The 27,090-nt window shown below is 39.4% G+C and overlaps 1 protein-coding gene across 3 annotated transcripts in view; it reads right to left on the reverse strand.

Moving 5' to 3' along the window:
• Positions 1 to 7,281: 7,281 nt before the first annotated feature.
• sipa1l1 (signal-induced proliferation-associated 1 like 1) overlaps positions 7,282 to 27,090 on the reverse strand; it is a 72,016-nt gene continuing 52,207 nt past the window's right edge. For 2 of the 3 annotated variants that reach the window (XM_015011168.2, XM_088001678.1), the window contains 15 exons: positions 25,890 to 26,469; positions 24,359 to 24,457; positions 23,607 to 23,782; positions 22,887 to 23,174; positions 22,124 to 22,273; positions 21,575 to 21,705; positions 18,692 to 18,789; positions 18,011 to 18,498; positions 15,210 to 15,395; positions 14,729 to 14,894; positions 14,410 to 14,644; positions 13,645 to 13,815; positions 13,426 to 13,537; positions 13,257 to 13,335; positions 7,282 to 11,545 (listed from right to left, as the gene is read on the reverse strand). In XM_015011168.2, the coding sequence (XP_014866654.2) occupies positions 11,402 to 11,545; positions 13,257 to 13,335; positions 13,426 to 13,537; positions 13,645 to 13,815; positions 14,410 to 14,644; positions 14,729 to 14,894; positions 15,210 to 15,395; positions 18,011 to 18,498; positions 18,692 to 18,789; positions 21,575 to 21,705; positions 22,124 to 22,273; positions 22,887 to 23,174; positions 23,607 to 23,782; positions 24,359 to 24,457; positions 25,890 to 26,469 (3,103 nt within the window). In that variant the 3' untranslated portion in view covers positions 7,282 to 11,401. The remainder of the gene's footprint in view (positions 11,546 to 13,256; positions 13,336 to 13,425; positions 13,538 to 13,644; positions 13,816 to 14,409; positions 14,645 to 14,728; positions 14,895 to 15,209; positions 15,396 to 18,010; positions 18,499 to 18,691; positions 18,790 to 21,574; positions 21,706 to 22,123; positions 22,274 to 22,886; positions 23,175 to 23,606; positions 23,783 to 24,358; positions 24,458 to 25,889; positions 26,470 to 27,090) is intronic. The other variant, XM_015011170.2, reaches the window with a different exon arrangement.

Here is a 27,090-nt window from a genome sequence, read left to right on the forward strand (position 1 = left end):
AAGCAGCAGGCTTTGTCAGGGTCACAGATGGTGCCGATCTTTTAATATTGGAGCTTGATGTTGTCTATTTCAACTCCAATAATTCAGGTACGACACATGCTGGATCAGACCGATTCTATTTGTAGCTTGAAGCAAACCATTTTCTTCGCAAAGCGTTTAAAAATACCTTGCAAATATTCTGATCTGCAAAGAAAGTAGAAAGTATATGTGAACATTTCAAGCTGGATTGAAGGAAACTTCTTCACACGTTATTTGAGACATTTATTAAACATTTTTCTTTTAGAGTTCTGAATATTGGCCAAATGAAGGATTTAGTGAGTTAAAGCAGAATGACATTTTAAATTCTCCACAGATTTGTCTCGACTATCACATCCATTCCTATCATCCAATGTCACCTCACTGAAAAATAATTTACTATTGTTCACATTGTCCTTACTCTCTATGACAATTTACTCTCACGACTCCAGAGCTGCCTGTGGTTTCAGAGGTGTTTATGAGAAATTGACACATTTTGCATTCATGTGTCAACTATTGTAATTGAAACAAAGGATTTTTTTATTTGGTTTGACAAGGATCAATCTAAAGAAAGAAAAAAAAAACACATCTCAGAGTGCAGAGCTGAATGTTACAAAATATATCTTAAAAACTTCTGTTGTGGTTTTGCTAGATCTCAATGCTACGTTCAACACATTTAGACAACATGCTTCGACAAAAGCTTTAAAATTTTGATTTTACTAATTTGTGGTACTTTTCTACAACTGGTTCAGATCTACCAACAGTCCAAAACTAGTTTGTGGGATTTAGTAAACCAGAGAAAACAAATGCGAGGTACCTCAATGCTCCATCATTGGATAACTTTTATTATAAAGCAAAGCAACAGATGTAACAATTATGCTGATGACATATGTTATATTATGTTATAACCCACAATGGTCAATGAATCAGTGTCTCCAAAAATATAAAGTCTGTAGATAAATTGGAGGAAGTTCCAACCTATCACAGAAAAGAGAGTTTTAATACAAGACATACAAGGTTAGAAACTGGAATTAAAGTAGACTGAAGAAGGCTAAAGAAAGCTAAAAACACAAGATGGCATCACAGAATCAGATCTGAATTTTAACATCTATTAATAAGTCAGTCTAATACCAGCTTATAAACTTTATCTTTCCTGTCACAAAACGCCAGCAACTTTCATTCTCACAGGTTACAACATCAGTGGTCAGCTGCTGCTGCAGCCAGAGTCCTGACCAACTGAGTGGGAATCATCTCACACTTGCAGATAAAGCACCAAATGTTTTTGACCAGTAAATCCTTCCAGTTTTGCTGGTCAGATTTGAACACCAGAGATCTGCTCACTCAGAGATAAAAAAAAAAACGGAGGCAGGATTTCCTTTGCATGCAGCTCTGGAAACAGAAACTATCCTTTAAAAGACGACGAAAAGCACAACACCTGCTTCACTGTTGTAATGTTTTAGCTTTCTATCTGCTTAAATTATTTAATTTTGTCTCATGTTTGCATTTTGTTTAATGTGTATTTTTGTATTTCACTTTATCCCTGTTCCTTTGTTATCCTGCATATGAATGGTGCTATAGAAATAAACTCACATTGCCTCGAGACCATGTTGCAATGTAATCAGGCACTTATCACAAAAACATTACGTCAAAGCCGGAAAATTATCTACTTTTCTTTTCAAATCCTACCGTCTCAGTTTTAATGAACAAGCCATTCTGAATCTTTCTCCATTTTTTTCTAATTCAAGGTCTGGACACGTCATTTGAATGAGAAAAAAATAATAATTTCTTCATTCCAAAAGTTCTCCACTGACAGATTTCCTTGCTGTAACTTGTGATATTTGAAATGCATTGTAGTGTATTTGAACAACAGCTCCAGATCGCAAAACAATGCATGTTCTGACAATTTCAGGAACACCATCTGCGGGACAAGAGATTTTTTTCAGCTCAATCTCACATCATGAAGAAGGCTTTCTGCACAAGAGTGAAAGGTGCAAAAAGTCAGACTTTTGAGGGTTCATGTCTCACAGTTAGGAAGTGATGTTTGTTCCAGTTTCCTTAGAAATTAATGAATTAAACTCTGCTGGAGGCTGTCAGATCTCTTTATGTTGGGGAATTTAAGGCTTTCCACTGATACTGTGGGGTTCTGACCTCCATATTGCAGTACCTGCAGTTTTGCTTTGTAGTAAGTTACACTTCTCAGTGAAACTGCAACAAAATACAGATTTTTAGTATATTTCTTACACACTGTAATTGGATTATGTTCATGTGAAGGCATGCCAGCTATGCTGAAATTAAAAATTAAATTAAAATTAAAATTAAAATCCTGATACGCCAGGATGAATATAATTATGACTCTTCTCAGCTTCTGCGCTGATGTGATTTGCTGTTTCTGAAGCATAAACTAATACCACCAGCTTGTGTGCTTTAGGATGATTGACAATGCTACAATTTCTGAAGCATGAACTTTCTTTTCACCACTTCTCCTTTCTTTTTTAAACCTAACCCTCTGTTTAGAAGTAATCTTCCCCAATTCTTCATCCTGAAAATGGGCAAAGCTTACAGCTCTGCTCGCCTTGCAGTTACAACTCTTAGCTGATGGGGACTTTGGCCGAGCGCTGAGGCACATCAAAGCGACTGATGCAATGATGGACCGAGGGAAGAAACAGAGTTTATACTGCGTGTGAAACCCAGTCCCACAATGAGGATATCAACAGACGGCCCATTTGCTGCGATTCAGGCGGCTTATTTTCTCAACCGGTGTTGCAGACTAAAAATATTTGGTGCCCTGATTCAATAAGCCATTACTGGGACAGGGAGGGGGAGGGTGAGGTGGTGGTGGGGGGGCTGCAGCAGGCTTCAAACAGCCAGCTGTTTCTCTTCTTTTTTTGCTTTCTCATGTTCATGCTGATTTGCTCTGCACCAGCGAAAGAAAATAAGCTTAAAAATCGATAGGATGCACTTACGAGGATACTGTCATCAAAAACAAAATTGATACTAATGGGCCAATCTGCTCAGGCAGACATGAATGCACACAGACACACACTGCATCTGCTCATGGGTGGAAGCTATAACGTTCACTCCGGACTGAATTATTGAGCATCAGTAAACAGGAAGAGAAGTTCCCACTGGGTTTATGAGAGTATAAATGTGTGTGTGTCATAAGTGGTGGTAAAAAAGCTTCCAGAAGGATGTCCCATATTTGTTCATCTTTTCTAACTAACAGCACGTTTAACGGCATGTTTTGGGAGTGCTTGAGAATTAAATAAATTAATAGCTTACAGTTGCAGCTACAATCTACTGTTTTAAAAGGATTTTCCAACATAAATCACATAGTTGAAGTGGGAAGATGTGACAAATTATTTCAAATACGTTTTTACAAATAATAAAATCTGAAAAATGTGGCAAATGCATTTGTATTCATCCAAGAAGCTCGTGGTAACTATGAGAGAATCCAAAACTCAAGTGCGAGAATCTGTGCAGATGAATCTGTCAAATTGTACCTTTATGAAAGATTGAAAGCCCTAAAAGTCAAATATACAGCCACACACATTGCAGAGGCCACATCAAACCTGGAAGAAAGAGTTCTGGTCAAATGAAGCTAAAATTTAACACTTTGGTCTCCCTTTAAAAGTATTTATGTGGCAAAATACCCTCACTGCTAATTCATGCAGAAAGCCACCGCTGAAAGAAAACCACTTTCAAAGGTCCTCTAATTAAATGAGATGAAAATCAAACATTTTTGGGTCAAATAACACTCATATTTGAGAATGGTCTAGTTTAAGTTTTGTCCCTAAACCCAAAACAGAATTTAAAATTCAAATTCAACGAAACAATCCATCCAGTGTCACTGACCTTCAGCTATTTTGTGATGAAGACTTTGCCAACACGTCATAAATTTACGGCACGTCTTTTATGTTTTTTTTTTGTTTTTTTTTAAATGTGCAGGTTTATCACTTAAAGTGTCAATGAATTGGATTAAAATGTGACAAAATCAGGAAAACTGAAATGGTTTTATCTTTTTTTTTTAAAGATAATATCCAGGAATACACAAAACCATCCAGTTTACAAAGCACCAGAACTGAAAAGGGGTGTAATGGCCTATTACTTAGCTGCAGATCACAATATGACATTCTTATAGTCAAAAACCTCTTGTGTCACATTTGACCGTCTAAAAACGCTGTTTTCTGCAGATTCCTCCTCCTTCAAGGAAACGTGAAATATACAAAATCCCTGGTGTGCTACAGTCTTCCTTCAGGTCTTCTTGCTGTCGAGTGTGGCTGGAAATGGAAACAAAAATGAGATCATCATCACCGATAACATCCAACAGTAATTCAAGGTAAAACACAAAACTTGACAAGACGTAGCTCAGAGGACTTTTGATTCTTTATGTTTAGATGTTTGTTGTTTTTCCAAAGAGGCAGTCCACATCTTTATAAGTGGACTCATAAAAGCAATTGTGGAAATTTCCAAGATGTGTCTGAGAAGCCGAGACAAGACGGCGACTGACAGATGACGTGTAAAATCGACAGGCAGTCTTAAAGCCCCGCAGAGGGACGACTCGCGTCTCAAATGACACTGAAACAACAAGGCTCTGCCACCGACGAACAAAACACCTCGACTTTTTCTGGTCTCTGCTCTCGAGTGCTTGATGAGTTACACAGAGACGTGAAGGCGTTTTGTGTGGGCTGCTGGAGTGTGTGGGATAAAAGCACCAAGGGTCCGCACACAACGCAGGAGAAAGGAGAGAGAGTCAGGAGGAAGCCTCAGTCTCCTGGTAAACAGGAAGGGTTCACTTATTTTAAGTCCGTTAGCAGAAAGGAGCTGGTAATGCTACCCTTCGTATTACCTGAGATATAAAAATTTAGGGGGGGGGTTGCATTCAGCTTCAAAAGAATGCAAAAAAAGGTATTTTTTAATAAAATCGTATAAATTCCAGCTTCTATATGTTGATTGTTCAGCTGCAGATGAGAACAAAACACAGACTAACAATCTTATTTTGTGGTTTAACATTAAAATAAAACTTACTGGTCTTGCTTTTTTTTGCAGAAAGAAACAAAGTTTCTAATTTGATTTGCAGCTCATCATGTTGAGGAAAATGTTTGCTCTAAAATGTCTTTTGGCATTTTTATCAAAACAAAAGTTTGTTTAGGTTCTACTTTACTTCCTGCTTCCACAGAAAGATGAAGATGACTCCAATCAAGCATGTTATTCAGTGACATTATATTCAAATGTAAAAACAAGAACATGTAGAAACCGACACACTTCACATTAATCTCGAATGAATCAGATCTGAATTCAGATTTAATCACATAACGTCTAATTTCATCCTAATTATAACTACAATCAAACTCAGCTGATTGTTCAATTAATCCTGGGTGCACCAGGATTATATGGTGGATTTGCATTTGCGAATTAACAGACATAAAAGAAAACGGGTTACTTCTGTTCGAGATCCTCAAACCTGAAGCCCCTGGTAAGACGGTCCAGCTGATTCTGCATCCACCTGTAGGATGATTCATGAATTGCCACTTCATTAACTCTTTCTCTGCACCGACCCAGGAGCGACTGAACCTCTGAAGACAAAAACGTCTCTGTGCATCACCGCAGGTGGACAGAGATAATGTTACGCCCACCTGCTGGCTTCAGTTTATAAACCGTCTCAACTGCAGATCCTGTTTGCAAATCATTACAAAAGTCATAAAAATTTGTCAAAAACAAAAGCTGTTTCTCTTACGAGGGGATCAGCAAATGATGCATTGATGTCTGGGGTAAGATATGCAACTATTTGCAATCACAGTGTTCTTCCATATCTATTCTGTCAGCACTGAGGATATTTATTGCATGTATATTTATTCCTAGCACAGCAGAAGAATCTCATCAAAAACGATTTGCTTTCAGGGCAGCGCATAATCACAGATCAAACAAGTTTTTTTTCCTGATTTTGCAAGTCTATTGTTTGAGAAGTCCGATAATCATGGCTGACAGATGATTACATTTTAATTAGTTAATATAGTATCATATGAATGCATTTATATATTTCTATGCGTTTTATTGGAATTTTATCTAAACCAATATGAAACGGCGCATAATGGTGAAGTGGAAGGAAAACTATTTTTACACATTTAAATCTAAAATATTTTGGCCTCCTTCACTCTGATACACCTACAAAATGAAACCCTGCAACCAACTGTCTAAAGCAGCAAGGTGATTATTAAACAGACCATCTTCAGTAACTTGCAGGAAAAGGAAAACCTACCTGAGGAAGATACAGAAATCGGTTGAAACAAATGCACTTCATTCAATCAATAATCAGCAGGATGAAGTCTGGTGAGACGAGACCAAAATGTAAATTTTGTCTTACTCCTGAATACCGTAAGTTGAAAAATTAGAACTTATGTCAAACTGGAGGTTCGCAGGACATCTCCGGCCCGCCTTAGCTATTTATTTGGCCCTCTAAACATCAGAGAGAAACATAAATAGAACTTAAATTTCATTTTAACAATCAAATCATATCGGCTTTTATTTGTAGTGTCAAAGTAAATCAAGGTGAAAATATGTTAAATATTTAATTTTAAGAAGCACTCATCAAATCCAGATAAAGATAAAATACTTTAACAGTTTTAGCAGTGCACTCTAGAGAAGATTGGTGATCTTGATGTGGGGTAAAATAAAAATGAGTTGTGAACCACGCATTTCAATTTTTAATGTCTGAATGAATAAAAAGATGCATTAAAGGAGGCGATTTTAAGGTGTCAAATTGCATTCCGGCTCTTTTAAAGGGACATGGCGCCAGCTCACGGCACAATAAGGTGACTATGTTACCTTTGGTTGTTCGGTTATTTAGGCGCACCAGTAATCATGGAGAATGCTGCGATTAAAACTTGTTGCCAGTTCTTCATGATTGCATTTCTGCTTCCGTGTGAAAATGAGAAGCATTTTACAAACCGCGGATAACGGATTATAATTTTTGGATGATGTTAGTTCCTTCCCTCCCTTTAAGCAGTGGCTACCGCATGCTGAGAGGAGGAGAAAATGCAGGTGGAGAGACTTTGTTCCTGGCAGTGGGAGCAGTTAAAGTCCAATCAGATGAATCGGTGAGAAGAACAGTGGGAGCCCGAGGCCTCCGCAGGTCAGATTCAACTTCTCTCTCTGTAGTTACTCACTGCAAGGTGCAATCAGACAAGACCAGAGCAGGAGACAGAAGAGACAGGCCTGAATCTGAGCTGCTCTTGATGCATGAGGAGCACAAATGACAGCACACCAAGCTGATAGAGCATTTATTTATTTCAGAAACTTTAATACTGTGATCACTGCAAATGTCTTGGTCATACTCCTTTTTTTTTTTTTACATCTTACAAAGACAATGAATCTGGGATGTAAACAGTATTTTTGTAAAACTTCTGGTCCTCTCTTCATGCTGTGTGCTTTATTTTCGGAGTTTTGTTCCTGGAAGAGGAGCGAACGGTGCGCGCCACGACGCAGCAGCGCATCCTCCCGCTGCTGCTGCAGTCGCCGACCTCGCAAGCTGTGCATGACGAGCATCCCGACGAAACGTGCAACATCCCGTCTGTTCTTTCCTTTCCCCACCTGGTCAGTGGCGCATTAAAGAAAAGTAGGGTTCCTGTTTTATGAGGGGAAATAAAATTAAGCATCCTCCTTTTGTCAAACGGCAGCCGCACAAAAACATCTGGACAAAAAATAAAGAAACTGCACTGGAATGTAAATTAACCCTTATTATATCCAAAACGCATCAACACTGTGCAAAGGATCTCCAAAACAAAATGAACCTTCAAAACATCTTTACATTCACATTTGAAATATCCGTCCTGTCCAGCGAAACAAAACAAAGTTCATGAGTAAACTGTAACTTAATACATTTACAGATTAAAAAAAGAAACTACTAGTTTACAGAGAGTTTTCGTATAAGATACACTTTGCACGATATATTTTGTCATTCTTCATTGCAGAAACAAAAACCACAGTTCTTCCCATGTACAGAAACTTAATCAGTCACTTAACATTTGTTTGAATTAAACAGAAAACAAGTCTTAATGGATCAATAACATCTTCTGGGCTGATTTCTACAGATGCTTGTAAAACTATTAAAACCAGATGAAACTTGGAATTATCTACTGGTGTATAACTGTTAAAGACGAACTAGAGATTCTTAAAACAGAACCGAGACTCCTGCAGAGAGAGTCCACTCTGCTGGCTTCTCTCTGCAAAACAACAGAGCTGAACGAGTAATTCGCCTATAATAATAATAAAACATTACAATTCTTTAAGCTTGTTTCACTCTACATTCACTTTTCTGGAAATGTGTGGCGAACACAGCAGGGCGTTCACCTCGACACTTATACATCTTAATGCACTCCAGCGTTTGTAAGAACGGGGGATGATAACCATTTCAGAGAGTAAAGCGTTTCCAGAAAAACACCTGCATGGAAAAAACAGCAGCTCTTAAAAGTAAACACCTGTTAAAATGTCAGCTTCTTGTGATGCATTTCATAACTCTAAGGGGAAGAAATCCATTTTTTAAGAAACTGTTGTTGCTTAAGTGTGCAAACAATTGGACTAATAATTTGTTGAACTAGTTTTTGATTTAGTTTCAGCACTCGGTCTTCTGCAGCGACTCGGATTAAATATCCAAATAATTTATTGAAAGGCTGCAATGGATTTAACACGGTGGAGTCAAAACGTACCTATTGGCAGGACACAAAATTTAAATAGAAAATGCAGGAGTTTGTCTTTTGTTCCCCCTTTCTTTTGTGAAATATGTATATCATTGTAGATCTAAAACATAAAAAAAGGGTTCCAACTGTTGCCTTACTAAAAGAAAAAGAGACAATTTCTCATTTTTTTTGCATGATCAATTGTTTTCTATTTTCTTGGCCAAGTTCCTTACAATTCTTGACTTGTGGTCAGGGGCCATGCATGCACTTCAAGGGCCACATGTGGCCCACAGACCACACTTTGGACACCCCTAATCTAACGGTTCTGAGTGTACAAAGTTAGGAGATTAAAAAGACAAGATGCTGGTAGTGTTCTCCATCTGACAAGAATCTCCTGTTTTACTTATACGTTTAAATTTAAAAAACGCAGGATCACAAGATACAAACAACTTTTTAGGAAACGTTCAATAGCAACAATCCCTCAAAACCTTGAGGGAGGATCTGTCATGGTCTGATAAGAACCAAACTGGAACCTTTGAGTCACAAAACAACAACATCCTGTTAAAAAGAGAATGCTGAAATTCAGTTTCAACAGTTTATTAGTATATGGGAATGCTCACTAATGCAACCACGGCATGGCAGCCATCCTAATCATTTTGTTTTGTTTTTTTAGTTGAATTACATGGAAGGGGAACTTTTGGAAATGATCTCCGCCTCACAAAAATCATCCATTTTAACAGGGGTAAACTTTTGAGTTCTCTCTTTGTGGCTTCTAAACTTTGCTTTTCAAGGTCCTTTAGCTCAAATTTTCCCAACAAATAAAAGGCACACATATCCAAACACTCGTGCGTGAAGACTGGCCATCTCACGTTACTGACCTGTCTGATTGCTTCCAGTCACCAGAGACATTTAACGCCTCGCAACAGCAAACTACAAAAATTGGGAAGGTGGTTTAAAACAAAACGAGAAGTGTGTTACTGTATCCAGATGAGGATCAAGAGGCTTTCCCTTCTTTATCTGCTCCCCGGGTGCTGTTTCAAAGGCACATCCCCGCTCTGCCTGGTAGTAAATGACCACAAAGTAGTGAGTGTGTGTTGTAGGCACGGCTGGGTAAGACTTATGGACATTCTCACTATGGCAACACATTTCAAATCCTTAAAAGTTATATATACTTCTTCAACATGTGCAAATTTACTCCCCGACGATATTTTGTCCCCTTAAACCTGAGGAAAACTGTAGATGTAATGCACAAATAAACCTCCACGCACACAAACATCCACACTAAGTCTGCTCCTTTTTTTTTTTGTTTGTTTTTTATAAAAATCCACCTGATTGTCTCTAGATGCTGGCAGCTTATTCTTCTCGTTCTCATTCCTGTTCTAAGAGTTTTTGTGGCCTTGAATCAAAAGAGCATTTGGAAAAAAAAAAAAAAATTAAAACACAAGTGATAAGCAGCACATTTACAAATCATGACATTTTTCACTGGTCACCACTAGAGGGCACTGTAAGCAACACAACAGCAGGCTTGGGCACCACAAAACACAACATAATACAGAATAAAAAGCATATAGTCAGGCTTTAGGTAGAATTAGGAAAGAAAGCCATTTAAATAATATAACTATTGACCATTAGTCTTGAAGAACTAAACACTGATGTCAGTTGTACTGTACGAATAGAACAACTCATTTATGGGAATTATAATACAAGGAAATAAATTAACCTGGGATTAAAAAGACTCCAAACGTTCCAGCTCGTAATCGTCTCTTATTTATAATCCGCCGGCTCTCTATTTTCAGGCAGTGGGAGGATGAGTCCTTATTTTCCCTGTTTCTCAGAGGAAAAATGATGAAGGCTCTTTTTGCAGCTGAGATTTGAATTCTTGCAAATACGCCCTTTTCCACATCAGGTGTTCTGTTTGTCCAGCTTCTTCTCAAACAACTCCAGGAGTCCGGACCTCTTCCTATTGCTTTTAAGACACGTAGAGCTGAGATGGACCAATTAACACAGGATCAGTCTTGGTCTATGGCACTGCTTGCCAATGGCTTTTAATACACTCCTCTTTCAGGTGTGGGTGTATACAAAAAAGATCTGAATGAAATAGGAGTAGAATGGAAAATAGACATGTCTGAAAGCTGGATGTCCAGTGATTTTAGACGCAAAAAAATATATTCAAAAGTGAATCCGTTAACGTGAGATTAAAAGCTTTCTTCTCTGTTGTGGCTTCAGATCTGCAGCAGCAGATCTGTTATATACAGGCTTGTGTGGCGTTTCAGTGGTTTTCTTTTAAGACGGGGGCGTCTGAGGCGTCTTCGATTTGGTGCAAACAGTGTTTGCTTTGTCAGAGCAGCTGAGGAATGCTTTAGAGGAAGATGGAGCAGGAGAATGAGGAAAAACTGGTGAGTAAAAAGGCCAAATGTTAGCGGATTCTCCATTTTCACCACTGGGATAAATGCAAAAGAAAGTCAACATCTTGTGGCTGAGGAAGAGGAGATCTGTTTGGCCACTGAATGAAAATCAGGGGAGTCAAACAAGGAGAAGCGAGTTCCACCAATTTCATCCTCCTGACTTAAACAGAAAGTCACGATTTAGAGGGGATTACAAACCAACTGAAGATTGTAAAAAGGCTCTAGTAAATCCCACTCTGCGTCTTCGCAAACAGCGTGTGTGCAAATGAGCGATGTGTGTGTTTGTGTGTGTGAGGGGTTTAGATGAGGTCAGTTCATGTCGATGGTGTTGAAGACCCACTCTGTGAACTTCTTGAGCTTGGCAGCTGATGTTTGGGACTCCTCCTGAAGCCTCTGGTTGTCCTCCCAGAGCCTCTTGATCTGAGACTGAAGACGCAGCTTCTCTTCCCGCTCCTGCGCAAGAAGAAAAGGTCAGGAAGTGAATCTAAAGCAGCTCTTCAGGGAAGAGCTGTACGGAATCCAGTTTTCTCACCAACATCTGCAGTGCTATTCGTGCAGCCGTCCATTTTTTCTTCTATATTTCGCACATGGTTTTCAAAACGTTTTATAAACAAAAAGCTGAAAAGTGTGGCGTGCATATGTCTTTTAGAGTATATCTGCACAAACTCTTCTCTTCTTAGCCACTCCTCAAGCTCAGTCAATTGACACAAATTCCTATTTGGATTTAGGTCCGTACTTTGACTGGACCGTTCCAACACATGAAATAGACTTTATCTTGTAGCTCTAGGGTTGTAGTCTTCCTCATATATTCATCCTTATAAGATGATGCTGCCACTACCATGTTTCCCCACTGCTCAAACCGAGGCGCACAAAACATTTTGTATGTAGGGCAACATTTTCAAGAACATTTCCAGCTTTAGAAAATAAAGTTGCCTTCACTTGTGCACTTTAAGACAGAGAAGTTTTGTGTGTGTGTTTATATAAACATTTCCTGCCTGCAGACAGTGAGTCACAGCTTGACTGAATAGCGTTGTGGGCCGATTTTATTTTTTTTTAGTTGACATTTCAAAAAGCCTCCACAAGGTACAACAAAAGTAAACTGCACGGCTGAGGTGGGGTGGACATAAAAACAGAGATTCGGTTCAGCAAAACGTAGACTGTGATGCTCGTTCTATTTGCCGCTTGTGTAAAAAAATGATTTTATTACCCATGCTGTAATTATCAATTAAACAAGAAATGCGTGATTCAAGATGTTTGTAATATTTTAGACAAAACGATAGCATCTAATTACAAGATTCAAAACTCTTACAGCATCTAATCCAGTTTAGATTAGTTCTCCTTCATATGAGACTTACACTTAGACTTATTATCCTACACTATAAATAGATTTATAAATCATGAAAATTTTGTCATTTTTTATTAGAGGATTTAAAATCTTTGTGGTATCTAAACCAGAACTAGTTTCAGAACCATAAATCTTGATTTAAGCAAAACTAGAGGTTAGAAAAAAAAAAAAAAAAAAGAAAAAAAAAAAAAAGAGCTGTGAAAAAGTCCCATTTGGATTTTTGTATGACCGTTTATCTGTAGTTTATGATGTGGTAAATCAATAATGAATCACATAATTTAAAAATAAATGACAAAAAAAACATTAGTTAACAGAATAAAGACTGAAAACATTTTTATTTTCATGCTCAATTGTCTATTTTACTCCTTATTTATGGAGATTTGAAAAAATAAATCCAACTTTATTCTTTTCTAGATTGCTTAGAAATCATTTTTACAATATTAAGTCCCTAAAAAGCCAAAAGGATCATTTGACAATCCTGTCATAAAACTCAACTTATTAGGTATAAACTGTAAAAACGTTTTTGAAATTCAAAGAAAACATTTTCTTCAATATAAAACGTAACAATCAGGCAAATTAGCTCAGACTAGAAACATTAAAGCATTTATCAATACATAATATTTGTTTCTACACAATTAAACTGATGAAATAAAGTTCATTCTGAGGCTTTCTGGTAGTTTTTCAGCACTGGAAGACCGACCTCAATACTAATACTAGTTAATTTAGTTTTTGTTTTCCCAGAAATGATCCAACTAATGTAAGTTATCACCCAGATGGTAGAGTTGATGCAGAATACAGGTAACAGAAGTTTTATCTCACCTTCTTCAGGTCCTCCTGTAGCATCTTCACCATGGCCTCCAGTTTAGTCACCTTCCTCTCCAGCCCTATGTGACCCTCACTGCAGAAATGCAAAACATCCCAGAAAGCAGGTTTGTAAATCAAACATCTGCTGAAAAGGGGAATATTGTCACAGTGTGAAAATAAAAACCTTGACGAGGGTCGTGACAGAGGAGCAGGCTGCAGCTCTATGTGTGGCTGCTGAGGACTGGATGCTCCGCTGGTTCGGTGGTTTGCATCTCCAAACACGTAACTTCTCTGGACTGGAAGGAGGAGAAGGAGAAAAGTTCAAGTTATTCTAAATTCTGCATTCACAGAAGTCGGTGTGTTGATGAGCTTTAAGGTGTAGAACAAGTATTTTTTGTTTTACTGTAGTGTGTGTTTCTCTCATTCTCGAAGGTACTGGCCACATCCACCAGGTGAGTCCACTCGAGAGGACTGTCTCTACCTGAAGAGGGGAGGGGCATCAGCTCCTGAGGGAGGGGTCCCCGATGACGCTCCACCAAATCCACCAATGACGTGTCGGACGCCGAAAGGTCACCTGTCAATGTGGAAAAGAGCACAACTCTCGCATCATCAAGCACTTCACCTTTCGAATCAAGAGAGGGCAGCATTTCCACATTCATATTTACATGGATTTCAAGCTGTTCTTTTAGCTGTTAAGCAACTTTAATGTCTCATCACTGTTCAGATTAAGAATATTCACGTAATTACACATATTATTCTGTGAGAGGGACAAGTTTTGTTACAGAAAGAAAAAGAAATAAAGAAACATGTTAAGGGCAGGGTTTGCACACTTTTCCTACAGGAAAATTCAAGCTAAAAGTTTGAATTTTTTAGCTTGAAAAAAAAATTCAAGCTAAATGTCACTTCGTTTTGTGACATTTAGCCAATAATTATGGTAATCCCAACTAACCTAAAACAAGTGAAATTTGGTCTGATTTACTTTCAGATGGTGAGAAAATGTGTGTACATGTCATTTTATTAGGTGTATGAAAATATCTGGTTTAAACTAACATTTTTGCAAAAAAATGTTAGATTGGAGTTTCAATCAAGAACTTTATACAGAATTCAAGTATTTTAAGGGATTTTAAGCACCTGCATCCAGTACAAAGTAAATCTTTCTCCTTCTTACCATGAAGTTTAACTCCTAACTTGTAGGAAGGCCGCCTGAGGGGCACGCCGCGAGTTGTGGGAGAGCGAGGAAGGGTGGAGCAGCTGAAGAGGACGTCGGTGGCGAGCGCCGGCTCAGTGACCGAGTCGCTCAGCGAGGGGAGCCGCTGACCGCGATAGATGCTCTCGTCTGACAGGGTGCGGTGCAGCGAGCGGCGACGGCTGAGCGGCTGGCTTGGAGGCGACTTCTGGCCGTGCTGAGTCGAATAGAAGGGTGAGAGTGGGGATGAGATCATTTAAAATCTTACTTTTGTTCCCTGTCCGCTTCTGTGCAAAGTTACCTTTTCCTTGTGTTTTCTTGGTGGAGGTGGAGTGTCATGAGCAGGGTGTCTCTTAATATCTTCCTCCACAGTAGATTTAGCATGAGTCTGGGGGGAGTGCATGTCTCTAAGTGACGGTCTCGCTGCCGGGGTGGGGGCCACATCTCCACTTTCACCTGGAGATTTCCTGAAACCATAAGCATGACATTAGTGTGACAAATTAAAGTGCCTGCTGTACAATCCTCAGCCACAAGGAGGCAATAAAGCTACAGATATGTCATTACTGAATGAATTCTGATGAGACTTGCATGTAATGAGGAGAAAAATGCTGTCAAACGTAAAAAAGAATAAAGAGGCAAAGGAGAAATGCCAACTAAATATGACATAAATAAAAAGACAAATATATGGTAATATTTACATTTTTAACAGATCCCTTCATCAGAGTTTAGCCTCGAGAAAAACTGTTAAAAGATTTGCTGTAATGCTCTCCGCTCTTCCTTACTTCCGTGTGTCTCCAAAGTCCACAGAGTTGATGGTGGAGCCAGGCTTCCTCCAGCCAATCAGGTACTTGGACTGGGCTCCCTGACGGGGGTAGAAGGTCTTTGGCCCGGGAGAGACCGAAGACTGAGACGAAGGGGAGGTGGCTGAAGACGACGACTCCTCCCTGGGTGAGCTGTGGCCAGAGTGCCTGAGGAGAAACCAAGGAAATGAGATGATGCATAGTTATCTCAGTAAGGAGAGAACAAGGAGTAAATGTTTTACTCAAAAGAAATTCCAACTATTTAGTAAATAATACTGATTAGTAGCAATATAAACGTGTCCCCCACTTTAAAATACATATATATATATTTTAAACTAAGGGTGGGAGCGATATGGGTTTAAACTTTTATCCCGATATTTTGTGGAGCTGTTGTAAAAGCGACAATACAAATTATTACTCTTTTAGGTAACTGTATGGCTGTGACTGTATGGAATAGCAATCATAACCCCACAAACACAAATACTGGTCTTGAAAAGCATACGCTTCTTTTGGACATCAGTCACATTTAAAAAAAATAAAATAAAATTAAAAAAAAAAGCGTGATTTGTATCACAGTAACTGCATTAAATCATATTTTCAAATGTTTTGACATTTATTTAATCACCTCTATTGGACAAACAGAGAAATATGGATAATACAGACAGTTTTAGGGGTTTTTAAGCATCATTAATTGGAATTTATCGTTTACAAATTACAAATGATATGATAAATGCCCACCCCTATTTAAACCCAATGTCCCTATTCCTATAAATATGTGTCACTCTGTGCTGATTTATCACATGTAACCCAAATGTGAAGAGGCACATGATGTACTTATTGCTTAAACATATTAGCAGCAGCCAAATTTACCTCCCTCTCTTACCCTCCATAACTCTGATGGTAAACAACTATAGTGCAACTCTGTCTGGACCAATGAAATGAACTTGGTCCAACAGGAAGAGCCGGACACAGGAGCTCGCCTCAGCTTGAGACACGAGCTCAGCTTTGAAAAGTAGGACATGTGTTCCACATTTCCAGAGGCCTAATGTGGAAAGATAAGAGGGAATTAAAGTTACTCTTTATGCTTGGTTTCCAGCAAAAGTCTTGCTGAGAAGGAGGCTGTCTGCTACGTGGTCTTTTTGGGTAAAGAAATTTTGGCACAAGTAATGAGAACAGGAATCACGCTGCGGCACGTGCTGAGGTTACAAGTTATAAAATAAAAGAGTCAAATTCAAAAATCGAAGCTGAACTTGGGTAAAAAGGTGAAACGTTTATGTTAGTTTATAAAAGCTAAATATATATGTTGCTTTTTTGTATGTGTGCAAGTTGCATCTTAAAGTTATTACACAAATTGTTTGCTTTGGCTGCTTGGAAGCAGATAGGAGTCGACTGAGTCCATAAATATTAGAAGTAATAAAAAGTTGTGAAAACATAAAAAAAAGCAGCTACAAAACAGGCCAAGTGAGTTTATGACTTTAAAACAACACACAGTTTGTGTTTTGCCATCTGCTTTAGATTGTTACCTCGGCCTCTGGCTGGATCATGTGTCTACCAGCTTAACCAGGCCCAAAACTTGTGCAAGAATCATCATTCAGAGTACGAAAAAGTCGGGTTGTGTTTCAGAAACAGTTCAACCAAACAGGGAATTTCTTTTCTCTCCAACGATTTTTTTTTTTTTTTTTGGTCTAAAATTTATAATACAGTCCCAAGTCACAGGATTTATTTTCCTACTGCTTCAGTTATCCTATTCTCTTGTTTCGATTCTTTATAAAGTGGAAAAGAGTCAGTTCAGAACTGCATGAATGGAGATCTCAGGAATGCGGGTCGTCTGCCAAACACAGACAGATTGAGCTGGTTGAGATGACATAAGCCCAGGTTCATCTGTGTAGGGGAAGGAGGATCGATATGGATTTCCATGTTGTGTTAAACACAGAAAGATATGATATGGGGAAAAACTGATTCATATGACATGATGGTGGAGGTTTAATGTACTGTTACATCACAAACATACAGTTTGAATATCAGCACTTCCTGTCAGGTTTATGGAAACACATTTTCTAAATCAGAGCCTCCCAATAGCATTAACTTCTAGGCTACAAAATGTCAAGAAAAATTATCTATTTGAATGTTTTGATCACATTTATTCACTATTCAATAATTATTACATTTGCTTAGCATAAATACTTCCTCTTGCCTTCTGATAATCAGCAAAGCAACCTGATAAATGTGACATGTTAATAAATTATTTTAAAATATATCTTATAATAATGATTGAGACCAAATCACCTTTTATGATTATTAAAAGTATTACGGGTTTTTTTCCGCTTTTATTCTCATCTTTCCTTCAGCATCTGAAGCTCCTCTAAATGACAAAAGCAAAAGTTTTTTTGTCGCCAAAAAAACAGTTAAATCTGAAAAGTAGTTTTGATCTTTTTCTTTCCAGATTCAAATCTTTTCCATTTCAGTTTTTTTGTTTCAAAAATTTCTTTGCCTCAATGTTGATTTTTTTATTTCAGTGTCAACATTTCTGTTTTCAGATTCAGTTTTTTTTTTCCAGTTTTACTTTCAAAACCTTATGGCCCCAATTTAGCTCCATATATTTACATCTTGCAACATGCTTGGGGTAAACATTGGTGAGCCAGACATGCGACAAATATACTAGAAAAATAAACAGACTGATGTAGGGCGTCCCATTTCCTTCGAAGACTGTCTGACTTTTTGAACTAAAATCAGTTCAGTAATATTCTGACTGATATGAGTCTATACTTCTTGCCCAAACTGACCTTGAATGCGATCCACCATCACCCAGGCTGAACGTGCTGCTGTCTCTAACCAGGAGATGAGTCGGTGGGCTTCGACCCACAGACTCATGGCTCCTTTCTGACGGCGGCCCCGGAGACTCGGCAGCAGCAGGCGACCTCTCCAGCATCCTACGTCCTCCCTCGGTCGGACTGTGCCACGGAGACGAAGAGCGCTCCCTGCTGTCTCTGCTCCCGCTGGGGGCCAGCAGAGAGGTGGTGCTGCCATGGTGGGAGTGGGAGTGGGAGTGATGCGAGGCTCCGTAAGAGCCGGTGTCGATGCCGCTGTCGGCCGAGGCTCCCTGGAGGTAGCCTCCTCCGCCCAGGCCGTTGGGTTCAGGCTCGCCCTGGTCGCCGCTGGAGCCGCCACCGGTCCCCAAGTCGTACCATTTGTCGCTGTCGCTGTGGCCCCCACTGGAAGCGGTGCTGGACAGAGTGTTACTGCTGGAGTGGCCGGAGTACGGGCCGTCTGACTGCCAGGGCAAAAACACCCAATAAAAACAGTTAAGTTTCCATTAATAGAGAAAACATGAGGTGTTATATAAGCGAGTGACCCATTGTGACAAAATGTTACACAAGTACTAATTTAATTAACTAAGAGTTTGACATTTTACAGAGCAAACTGTACTGTCAGGAGACTTTAGGAAGAATGCTTCACATCCTGACCTGGCTGCCCTTCTTTGGGGACAGGTGGATGACTTGTTCCTGCCTCTGGATGCGAGGCGCTCCAGAGTAGCCCTGGCCGGACTTGGAAGCTGGAGCCTCTGCAACAACATCAAACCAAACCAGAGTTGGTGACAAAACACGCAGTCAGACCCTGCAGCACCGAAAAGCTGCTGATAATTCAACAGATCATTATGCGACAAAACCGCCAGGAAGCACCCAGCACTCTTATTTTCATTCCGCCTTTTCATCGCCTATTAACAAAATCCCAGATCGGTTTGTCATCAAAAGCAACGCACATCAAACAAAAATCATCCCCCCACCCACCCCTTTTGCTTGCTCTGGGCAAGATGTGCTGCATGAAAGAGTCCCGAAGTAAACCTTGACATAAATGGGACTATTGTGTAATTGTCTATCTGTTACGCAATAAGATACACAGAGCAGGCAGTTAATGAGCACAGCAGCATGAGACACAGGGAGAGCTGGGGTGGAAGCATAACATCTGTTGGGATGAATCTAAAAACGTAGTTTCCATCTCATTTAGAATATTTATTACTTTGTACGGTTGCACTGCAGCCCACGGGCTCTCTGCACTAATTAGAACTGGGTGTAAGCCGGAGTGTTAGAGTTCCTGTGGATTTATATCTAGTACACTGTAAATCACAACTGATTTAAACCTGCTTTAGATGAGCCAAACTAAGTACTTTATTTAAAACATTCCAATAAATGAATCATCTAAACAAGATAAAAGGAATGTTTACAGCGTCCCTTGAACCATTTCACATATCTTTATGCTGCAACTTTAAACCTCCAGGTATTTTATAGTGATAAACACAAAGTAACACACAATCGTAAACTGGAAGAAAATCTGAAAACCTCAACATGCATTTAAATTCAATCATTATAACATCTGACCCTGAAAACCTGCAAACGTATGATGGGGTGGATATATTTCCAACAGCGCTGCCATACTTCCTCATTTCACCTGGTAATCTTTTTTTAGGGATGTTTTTTTGTTTGTGTAAATAAACTGAGCTCTGAAATTTTTGATATGTGTATAAGATGGATCTGAATTATGCTAAGGTGATATAATTTACATTCTTAACTGTCATTTCAGACATTGCTAAAGCCCAACAGGTGGAAATATACCCCAAAAGACCAAATGGTGGCTCTACAAGGTGTTTTCTCATGTACACCACACTTTTCAGATTTTTAGCTAACTTTAAAAACATTATCCTTTTCCTTCCACTTTGCAATTATGAATTATGGTAATTTACGTTGATCTATCATTAAAATCACATAAAAATTCACTGAAATGTATGGTGGTACCAAGACAAAATGTTGAAATGAACGAAGTGCACTTTGTGTGACTTCTGATATTTCTGGATAGAGCCTGGCCACATCATTCTTGCTGAAAGCTAGAGGGTCAGGAGTTAAAAATGGGAGGAAAAGGAAAAGACAGAACTCTAAACCACACCGCAACAGAGAGGGTTTGTTGAAGGCTGGAATCTTGGCTGACTTGAGCTCAGCTGCCCCAGTACAGATCGTTCCTCCCTAACCAATCATGACATAAATGCTATAAACAACCACAAAATGAAAGACCGAGGCCTTCAACTGTGATTGTGGTGGTCAGCAACAGGTTGAGGACATGGCTGAAAGTAAATTGGTCAAAAATCAAAAGCAACATTCTGCTTGGAATCAGAAGAGAAAGGCAGACTTTGGGAATGCATAAATGCACAGCTAGAATATAAAGAGAAATGGCTTTTAAAAAGCGGATGGGAGAATTCTTGCAACAGAGAATTAAAAGACGAATGAGAGGAAAATGAGAAGCAACAGAAAATGAGGGATACACAGGAAGCAGGGAGGGAAGGAAAGGCACACAATGACAGACGCATCTTCCGCTTCTCCTCTAATAAGCCTCAGAGTAGAAAGGAGTGTAAGAGACGAAAATCCATTCACTCTAACAATTTAACAACAAAAAGAAAATCTCTCTTTTTTTCCCGCTGATTTTATATTACATCCACCTTTTTTTGTTTGCAGAGACATTAAGACGTCTGTAAAGGCTTTATAATTCACAGCTTGCAGGGGGATGGGAGGAGGAATGAGAAGGGCGATGGGAGGGTTAAGAAAGGCTGCTGTCAGAGTTACAGCTTATGTAACCACTATTCACATACTCCTCACGGTACCTGTCAGTTCAGAGGGTTTTAAAGCACAGATAAATAAGGAGGATTTCTTTCGTGTGCCGTCTCCTCCTCCATTGCATACATCAACTGCACCCACTCTTTGCATGTTTAAAATTACCATTTACATACATTTGCATTCAGACATATATAACAGCAAACAGTGCCGGAGGGGGACTCCGCACATTTGAGCTAGTTTTCAATAACATGAATTATTGAATATGGGATTTCTGCAGGTTTCACTAACACAAAGTTAAGACTTTTTAAGACTCTTTTAAAGACCATTAGCAAGCAGAATTGTACAAAAGCAAAATGCATATTTTATATAATAGCTTTTTAAGCACAGAATTAATGTAGCATTGCACAGGATGGCAATGTAAGACAATGGCGAATGTCATCCAGCCAACAGGCGATAAATATGCACTTTTCCCTAGCTAACAAGCTAGCTAGGGTACATTAGCACCGAGCTAGCAGTAGCTGCAATCACCTTCTGTCACAGAACGCAATGATTATGTTTATGGGCGATTCAAACATTCGCCTGACAGAAAAGTCCCACAAGATACACCACAAAATTTAAGACCTATAATTGACACATTTAAGGCTGAATTGCTTCTTTTAAACAAATTTAAGACATTTTAAGGCTTTTATTTTAGCTACATGAATTTAAGTCTTTCTAAGGATGAGTGGACACACTGGAATACTTCACCTGTTGACCCTCGTTCACCTCCACCTTCCTCCATTCTCGACCAGTTTGGGGTGGACTTTCCGCTCGATCCGCCCTCTCCGGTCACCTCCCGTCTCTCTGACGACATGGGTGAATGTCGGCTGCTCGCAAACCTGTCAAAACAGAAAATCACAAAAAAAATCTGAGGCAATACATCTTAAACTTGTTACAAATGATTAAAGATGCAGAGCAAGAAAAGGCAGGAAGACATAATGAAAACTAGCCTCAGGGCTGTGGTGGGTGGAAGTAGAGCACCTTACTTTGAAATATTACAACTGTCTGACAAATATACTGTATTTTCAACATAATTTACTTCTGTGGGCTGAAATGCCAAAGCCTATATATTCAATGTTCTCTAAGTATGAAAAGTGATGATTGCACCATCGCTTTTATGTCACCAAAATAAACACAGGATGAATAATCAGGACAAAGTGAGTGCCTCAGGGCAAGTTGAAGGTTTACAAGATACAAATGTTGAGTTTGGATATGACGCATTCGGCATTCGGCAAACAATTCCTGTGTCGCTCTTACTGCTCAGGCATGGACTTCTGCCTCCAGTGCGCAGAGCTTCCTGAGGCCTCACTGGAACAGGACAGGTTGCTGGGAGAGCTGCGGTTGTGAGGCGAACGACCCAACGCCAGCGAGGAGGCCAGGCTGTAGCTCTCACTGCCAGGAGACATCCTGCAACACAAACAAGTTATAGAGATACACTTTGGAAATGTGTTCACTGGAAAGTGAGGAACAACAACAGTGGATGGAAAAACTAAAAAAACATGCCAGAGTGAATACAGCGGATGTTAGCTCCAGTTGTCGACCAATTTAGCAATCAATTAATCATTAACTGGAGAGTAGAAATGCTAATGAAGGTCATTTGATGAGAAAAGAACACACAGTTTGGCACAAAAATATATACAGCTTCAAGTTTAAACAATGTTTTCCTATAATTATGTTCTACCCAGGACTCCTCTAGTAGCATAGCTTTAGCTTCATCTGGTTAAAATTCAGTAAAAATAAACAATAAATAAATAAGTCTCCTGTTTAGCACATTTTTTTCTCCAGTTATTAATCAGTTAATGGGGGAAAAATGTCCATCAGAAAAGATGTATGTTTGTTACAAATGAACAAAGCGTACACTAAAGGAAGAAGAATTATTTAAAAATAAATTATTTGTTCATTTGCATCTTTTACTGTATCAAATATTCCATATTTTCCAGAAGAAAAAACAAAAAAAGCATTTCAAACCCTCTTTCACTATTCATGCATTTCTATTAATACATATTTAAACAGCTCAGACCTCTTGGAGTCCAGAGGTCGCCCGTCGCTGCTAACGCTTCGTGGAATGGCGGCGCCTCTCTCCAGCCTCTCAGCAGACAGGGTCTTCCCCACCGAGCTGCCCAGGCTGATGGCTCGGTTGGGGGTGTGGGGCTGCGGCGAAGCGGTCAGGGACTGCTGAGGGCTGCTGGACGTCCTCTGCCACTTGTTGTTGTTGCTGCGGAACGGGAACTTGTACTCAAAGGAGCCGCTGTCTGTGCTGCTGCCTTTGTATTCAGACACCGGGACTCGGTAGAGCTCCGAGCAGCCCCTGCAGAGACGGGGACAAACGGGTTAAGTTAAAACGTTCCTCGCCATTCACGTGGCTTTGGGATTTGGGAATACTGAATGTCACAAATAAAAGGTCACATCTGTCCTACTGCCTCAAAGCCTCAGCTTTTACAATTTGCACATTAAAGTGATTTGAGTCCCGATGCACTCATGAGCTGCATCTGTAAAAGTAGATTGATTTTTATTAGCCTGTAAGAAGTTCAGACATCAAGTTAAACCATGTGGAAGCAATTCTGAAGCTAATTTAAATTAGGCTTGAAAAGCATTTGTTTTTGTCCAGTCAGATTTCAACACCTTCTACTCTAAAACTGGACACAGTGATGCCAAATACTAAACACACAGCCTCAAAACCACTATTCTCAGAATAGCTGGTGTCAAATGAGTTTGTTTACATATATTCACTTCCACTTACCTGCGTGGAGTGGCGTCATCATGTGGCGGGATGATGACAACACGCACCGTCACTGAATTTCTGAGGAGGTCAATCATCTGCTCGTGGGTCAGAGTCGCAACAGCGACTTTGCAGATTTCGACCAATCGGCTGCCCTGACGGAGTCCCGCCTGCCAAGCGTATCCGTACGGCTCCACCTGTGAACAACAACGTCTCATTCAAGCTTCAACGTTGGTTACTCTAACTTTAGAGTCTATTAAGAAAAAAAAAAAAATCACATAAACACAGACACAATTCAAATATGGTGATTGGCTTTTTTTTTTGTTTTTTTAAACTGGAGAACATTTGAAAAATGTTTTTTAAAAAAAGCCTAAATCATTGTATGTGTAAGAATCCAGGGATTATCCAACTGTTTACAATAAAAGAGAGACTTATTGACTGTTGCAGTCTCATATCCAGCCAGCAAAATTATAAGTAAGTTGCATCAAAAACAGAGTTAAACATGCACTGGTGAAATCTTGTTTAAATTTAGTGCATTATTTTACTGCATATGCTTGGGACAGATATTTTTAGCCTATATAAAATATTCAACAGGGTATCTTTAATAACCCGGTTCCAAGATTTTTGTGTCAAACTGCTTCCTATGGCACCAAACACTTTGATTTGCTGTCTCATATAGGTAGTAATATGAAAAAAAGTTACTTAAGCTTAAGTAAAACACCTAAATCATGACCAAATGTGCAAAATAAAACATTTATGTTAAGAAACAATACCTCTGCCACAATGCCTTCATAGTTGACGTGGAAGCCAAGCTGCCCCAGACCGTTTCGCCGAAGAGTCATCTCGGATGTCTCACAGCCCTTAGTTAGAAACTGGACAGATTGAGGGCAGAGGGAGAATTAGAAACATCAAGTGATCACAGGTCGAGACGTCCTTTTCCAAGTTAAACTGACGTCCGTTTAGGAAAGCTGGAAGGATTGCCTCTGTTTGTAACTGAGTTTATTTCTGTGTCTCTGTAAACATGGTTCTACTGAAGTTGAGAGATCTTAGGGGATACAGGTGAGGCCCAAGAGAGTTTAGGGCAGAAAGTATGCAGCTACATCACACACACAGGTTTCTGAATTGATTTGCACTCAACAAATGACACCCAAGACGGAAAGTTCTTTCTTTTGGTGAAACCCGAGTCTGCGTGGAGACAAAGACAAGTTACAAGAGAGAAACTCCCTTGAACTTTTGTTTTATCATGTGACTCCCGTTGTTCAGGCGAGGATAGAAGAGGGCCGAGAAGAAACTATGCTTCATCTGAAGGGCTGAAAATGGGAACACTTGGAAAAAGAAACTCCACCGATGAGTTAGCTCACAGTGGATCTGTGAAAGCAAGTCTAAGTCACAAATAACTCCTTCTTATGGTTACTCACTACATATATCCTATTTTTATTTTATTTTTCTTCTAATGATGCATCTTCAGGCTTAAAGGCACCTCTGCATTTTTCTGTTTCACCAATGAAGTCAAGCTCCACTGAAAAGTGCCTAATATACAAAGTTACTGCAGTTGAACATTTCTGTGTTAATGGGGGCAATGAAGAGTATTAGAAAAAAATGAAAGGCATAAGGGCAGAAACAGAGAGCAGAAAAATAATTAAAGTTTGATCACTTCCTCTTAATCAAAAGCCAATTCACACAGAGCAATATTTGATAATGAATAATTGGACTTTTGTTGAAATTTACTGGTATGAAAGAGAATGAAAACAGAATTTCTGTGCAATTCAAGTTACATAAACAGATCATGAGAGAAAAAACATTCACATGCGTAAACATGCATGCATTTATACCTTTCAAAACCAAAAGGCAACACTGAATGATTTTTAAAGCTCCACTGATTACATAAAAAAAAACACCTTTTCCCCCCAGCCTGTTTCCATGGAAACAGCTAAGAACGAACAAGCATCCACTTCACCGTATGTGTAGGTGTATGAGCCATTAGCAGAATGTTGTCCAGAGGTGTTTCTGAAACTCCCCTCAATAAAGTGAAACGCATAAAGAGACGGCAGGCTGGCATGCGAAAATAAAAAAAATGCCATCATTGAATAGTAGGAGAGTCTATGAGTAGGTCAGGAAAGAGGGAAAAGCATTTTTGGTATTTAAATAAAAGTGAATTTGATCCAATTTTCATCATGAGGACCGTTTTCCTTTCCTCAAAGCATGTCATCGCCATCAAACATGTATAATGAGTTACAACAGTATTTAATTTCCATTTGAGATAAAGTAAATATTCTGGCATTGTGTAGGAGTGAGTGGTCTTACCTCCAGACGTTTGACCACTTCTTTGAAATCCTCAGTGTTATTACTGATGCTCCTGAGAGACGCACTTTCTCCTCGCTCGTAGAAAATCTTTAAAGAAGCAGGACTGCTGAGGGTCCAACCAATCACATCCTTAGTGGCGCAGTTGAACACCACAGCTTTGGCCTCCTGGTCCAACAGGACCATGAAGTCATTGGAAATGGCCAACAGGGCCTCGATTTCCCCTCCGTTCCCATGATCCTCAGCGTAAACCGGCCAGGTCACCGCGCCGAGACTGCGCAGCTCCGCTCCTTCGTACGGCCGGGTCTTCTCTTTCTTTTTGTGAGCCAAAGAAATGAAAGGAAACTTTCCAGAGGGATCAATCGGAGTGCTGGTGGTGTGGCGCTCTGCCAGGTCCCGCAGGTACTCCTGCCGAGTTCGGGTGGCCATGGCACGAAACTTGTGTGATTTGTGAGCAGCATTTTCGGCATTGATCACTTTGGCCAGCAGAAACTCCCGGAAGACTGATGACTTTGGAAAGGTCACGCCCTCTGGGATAGGGGGGCCGAATGAGGGCATGTCTTTGGAACGGGTGACTGCCACACTAGGAAGAAAAATAAAAAATTAGCCAGGCAAACATATGAGGAGAGACTCAAAAAGAAGATTTATCAAATTTAGTTATACTCAGTTTGGAAAGGGAAATTTGAACCCAGTCATCAAGCAGTGGATACTTTTGTTTTGATTTATTGTTTTGCTACAGAACAAGCCAACCAGAAAATTTCAATCAACAGCTTAACCTATTTATAGCACTGAGGGATCCAATTAAAATGTGCTTAGCTGCTGGCATGCCTGTTGAGTTTTAAGAGGATTTCTTACCAAAGTAAGTATCTACAAATATGACAGTGTTTTAATTTTTTTTTAACATTCCTAAAGCTTTTCCATTTCCAAATTCTGCACTTTTACAGACTTGAATATCTACATTTTAAGATTGTGACCCTTTAATACAGATCATTTACATATTTGCTATGTTTTAAATAGTTACAGACTCAGCTGCAAAAACTTTGAATCATACATTTTTTGTAATGAAAGAGTCATTAATGGTACAATCTTCCATTAATTGGAAGATCATAATTGATTGTGCTGGTTTAGCACAAGCAAGAATAACTAACTGCTGTGTTTCAGTTTTAATAAAGACATTTGAACATGTACATATGTTGCTTAAAAT

The sequence above is a fragment of the Poecilia mexicana genome, unplaced genomic scaffold (genome assembly GCF_051168715.1).
Source record: "Poecilia mexicana isolate PSO_F unplaced genomic scaffold, ASM5116871v1 scaffold_21, whole genome shotgun sequence".
NCBI lineage: Eukaryota > Metazoa > Chordata > Actinopteri > Cyprinodontiformes > Poeciliidae > Poecilia > Poecilia mexicana.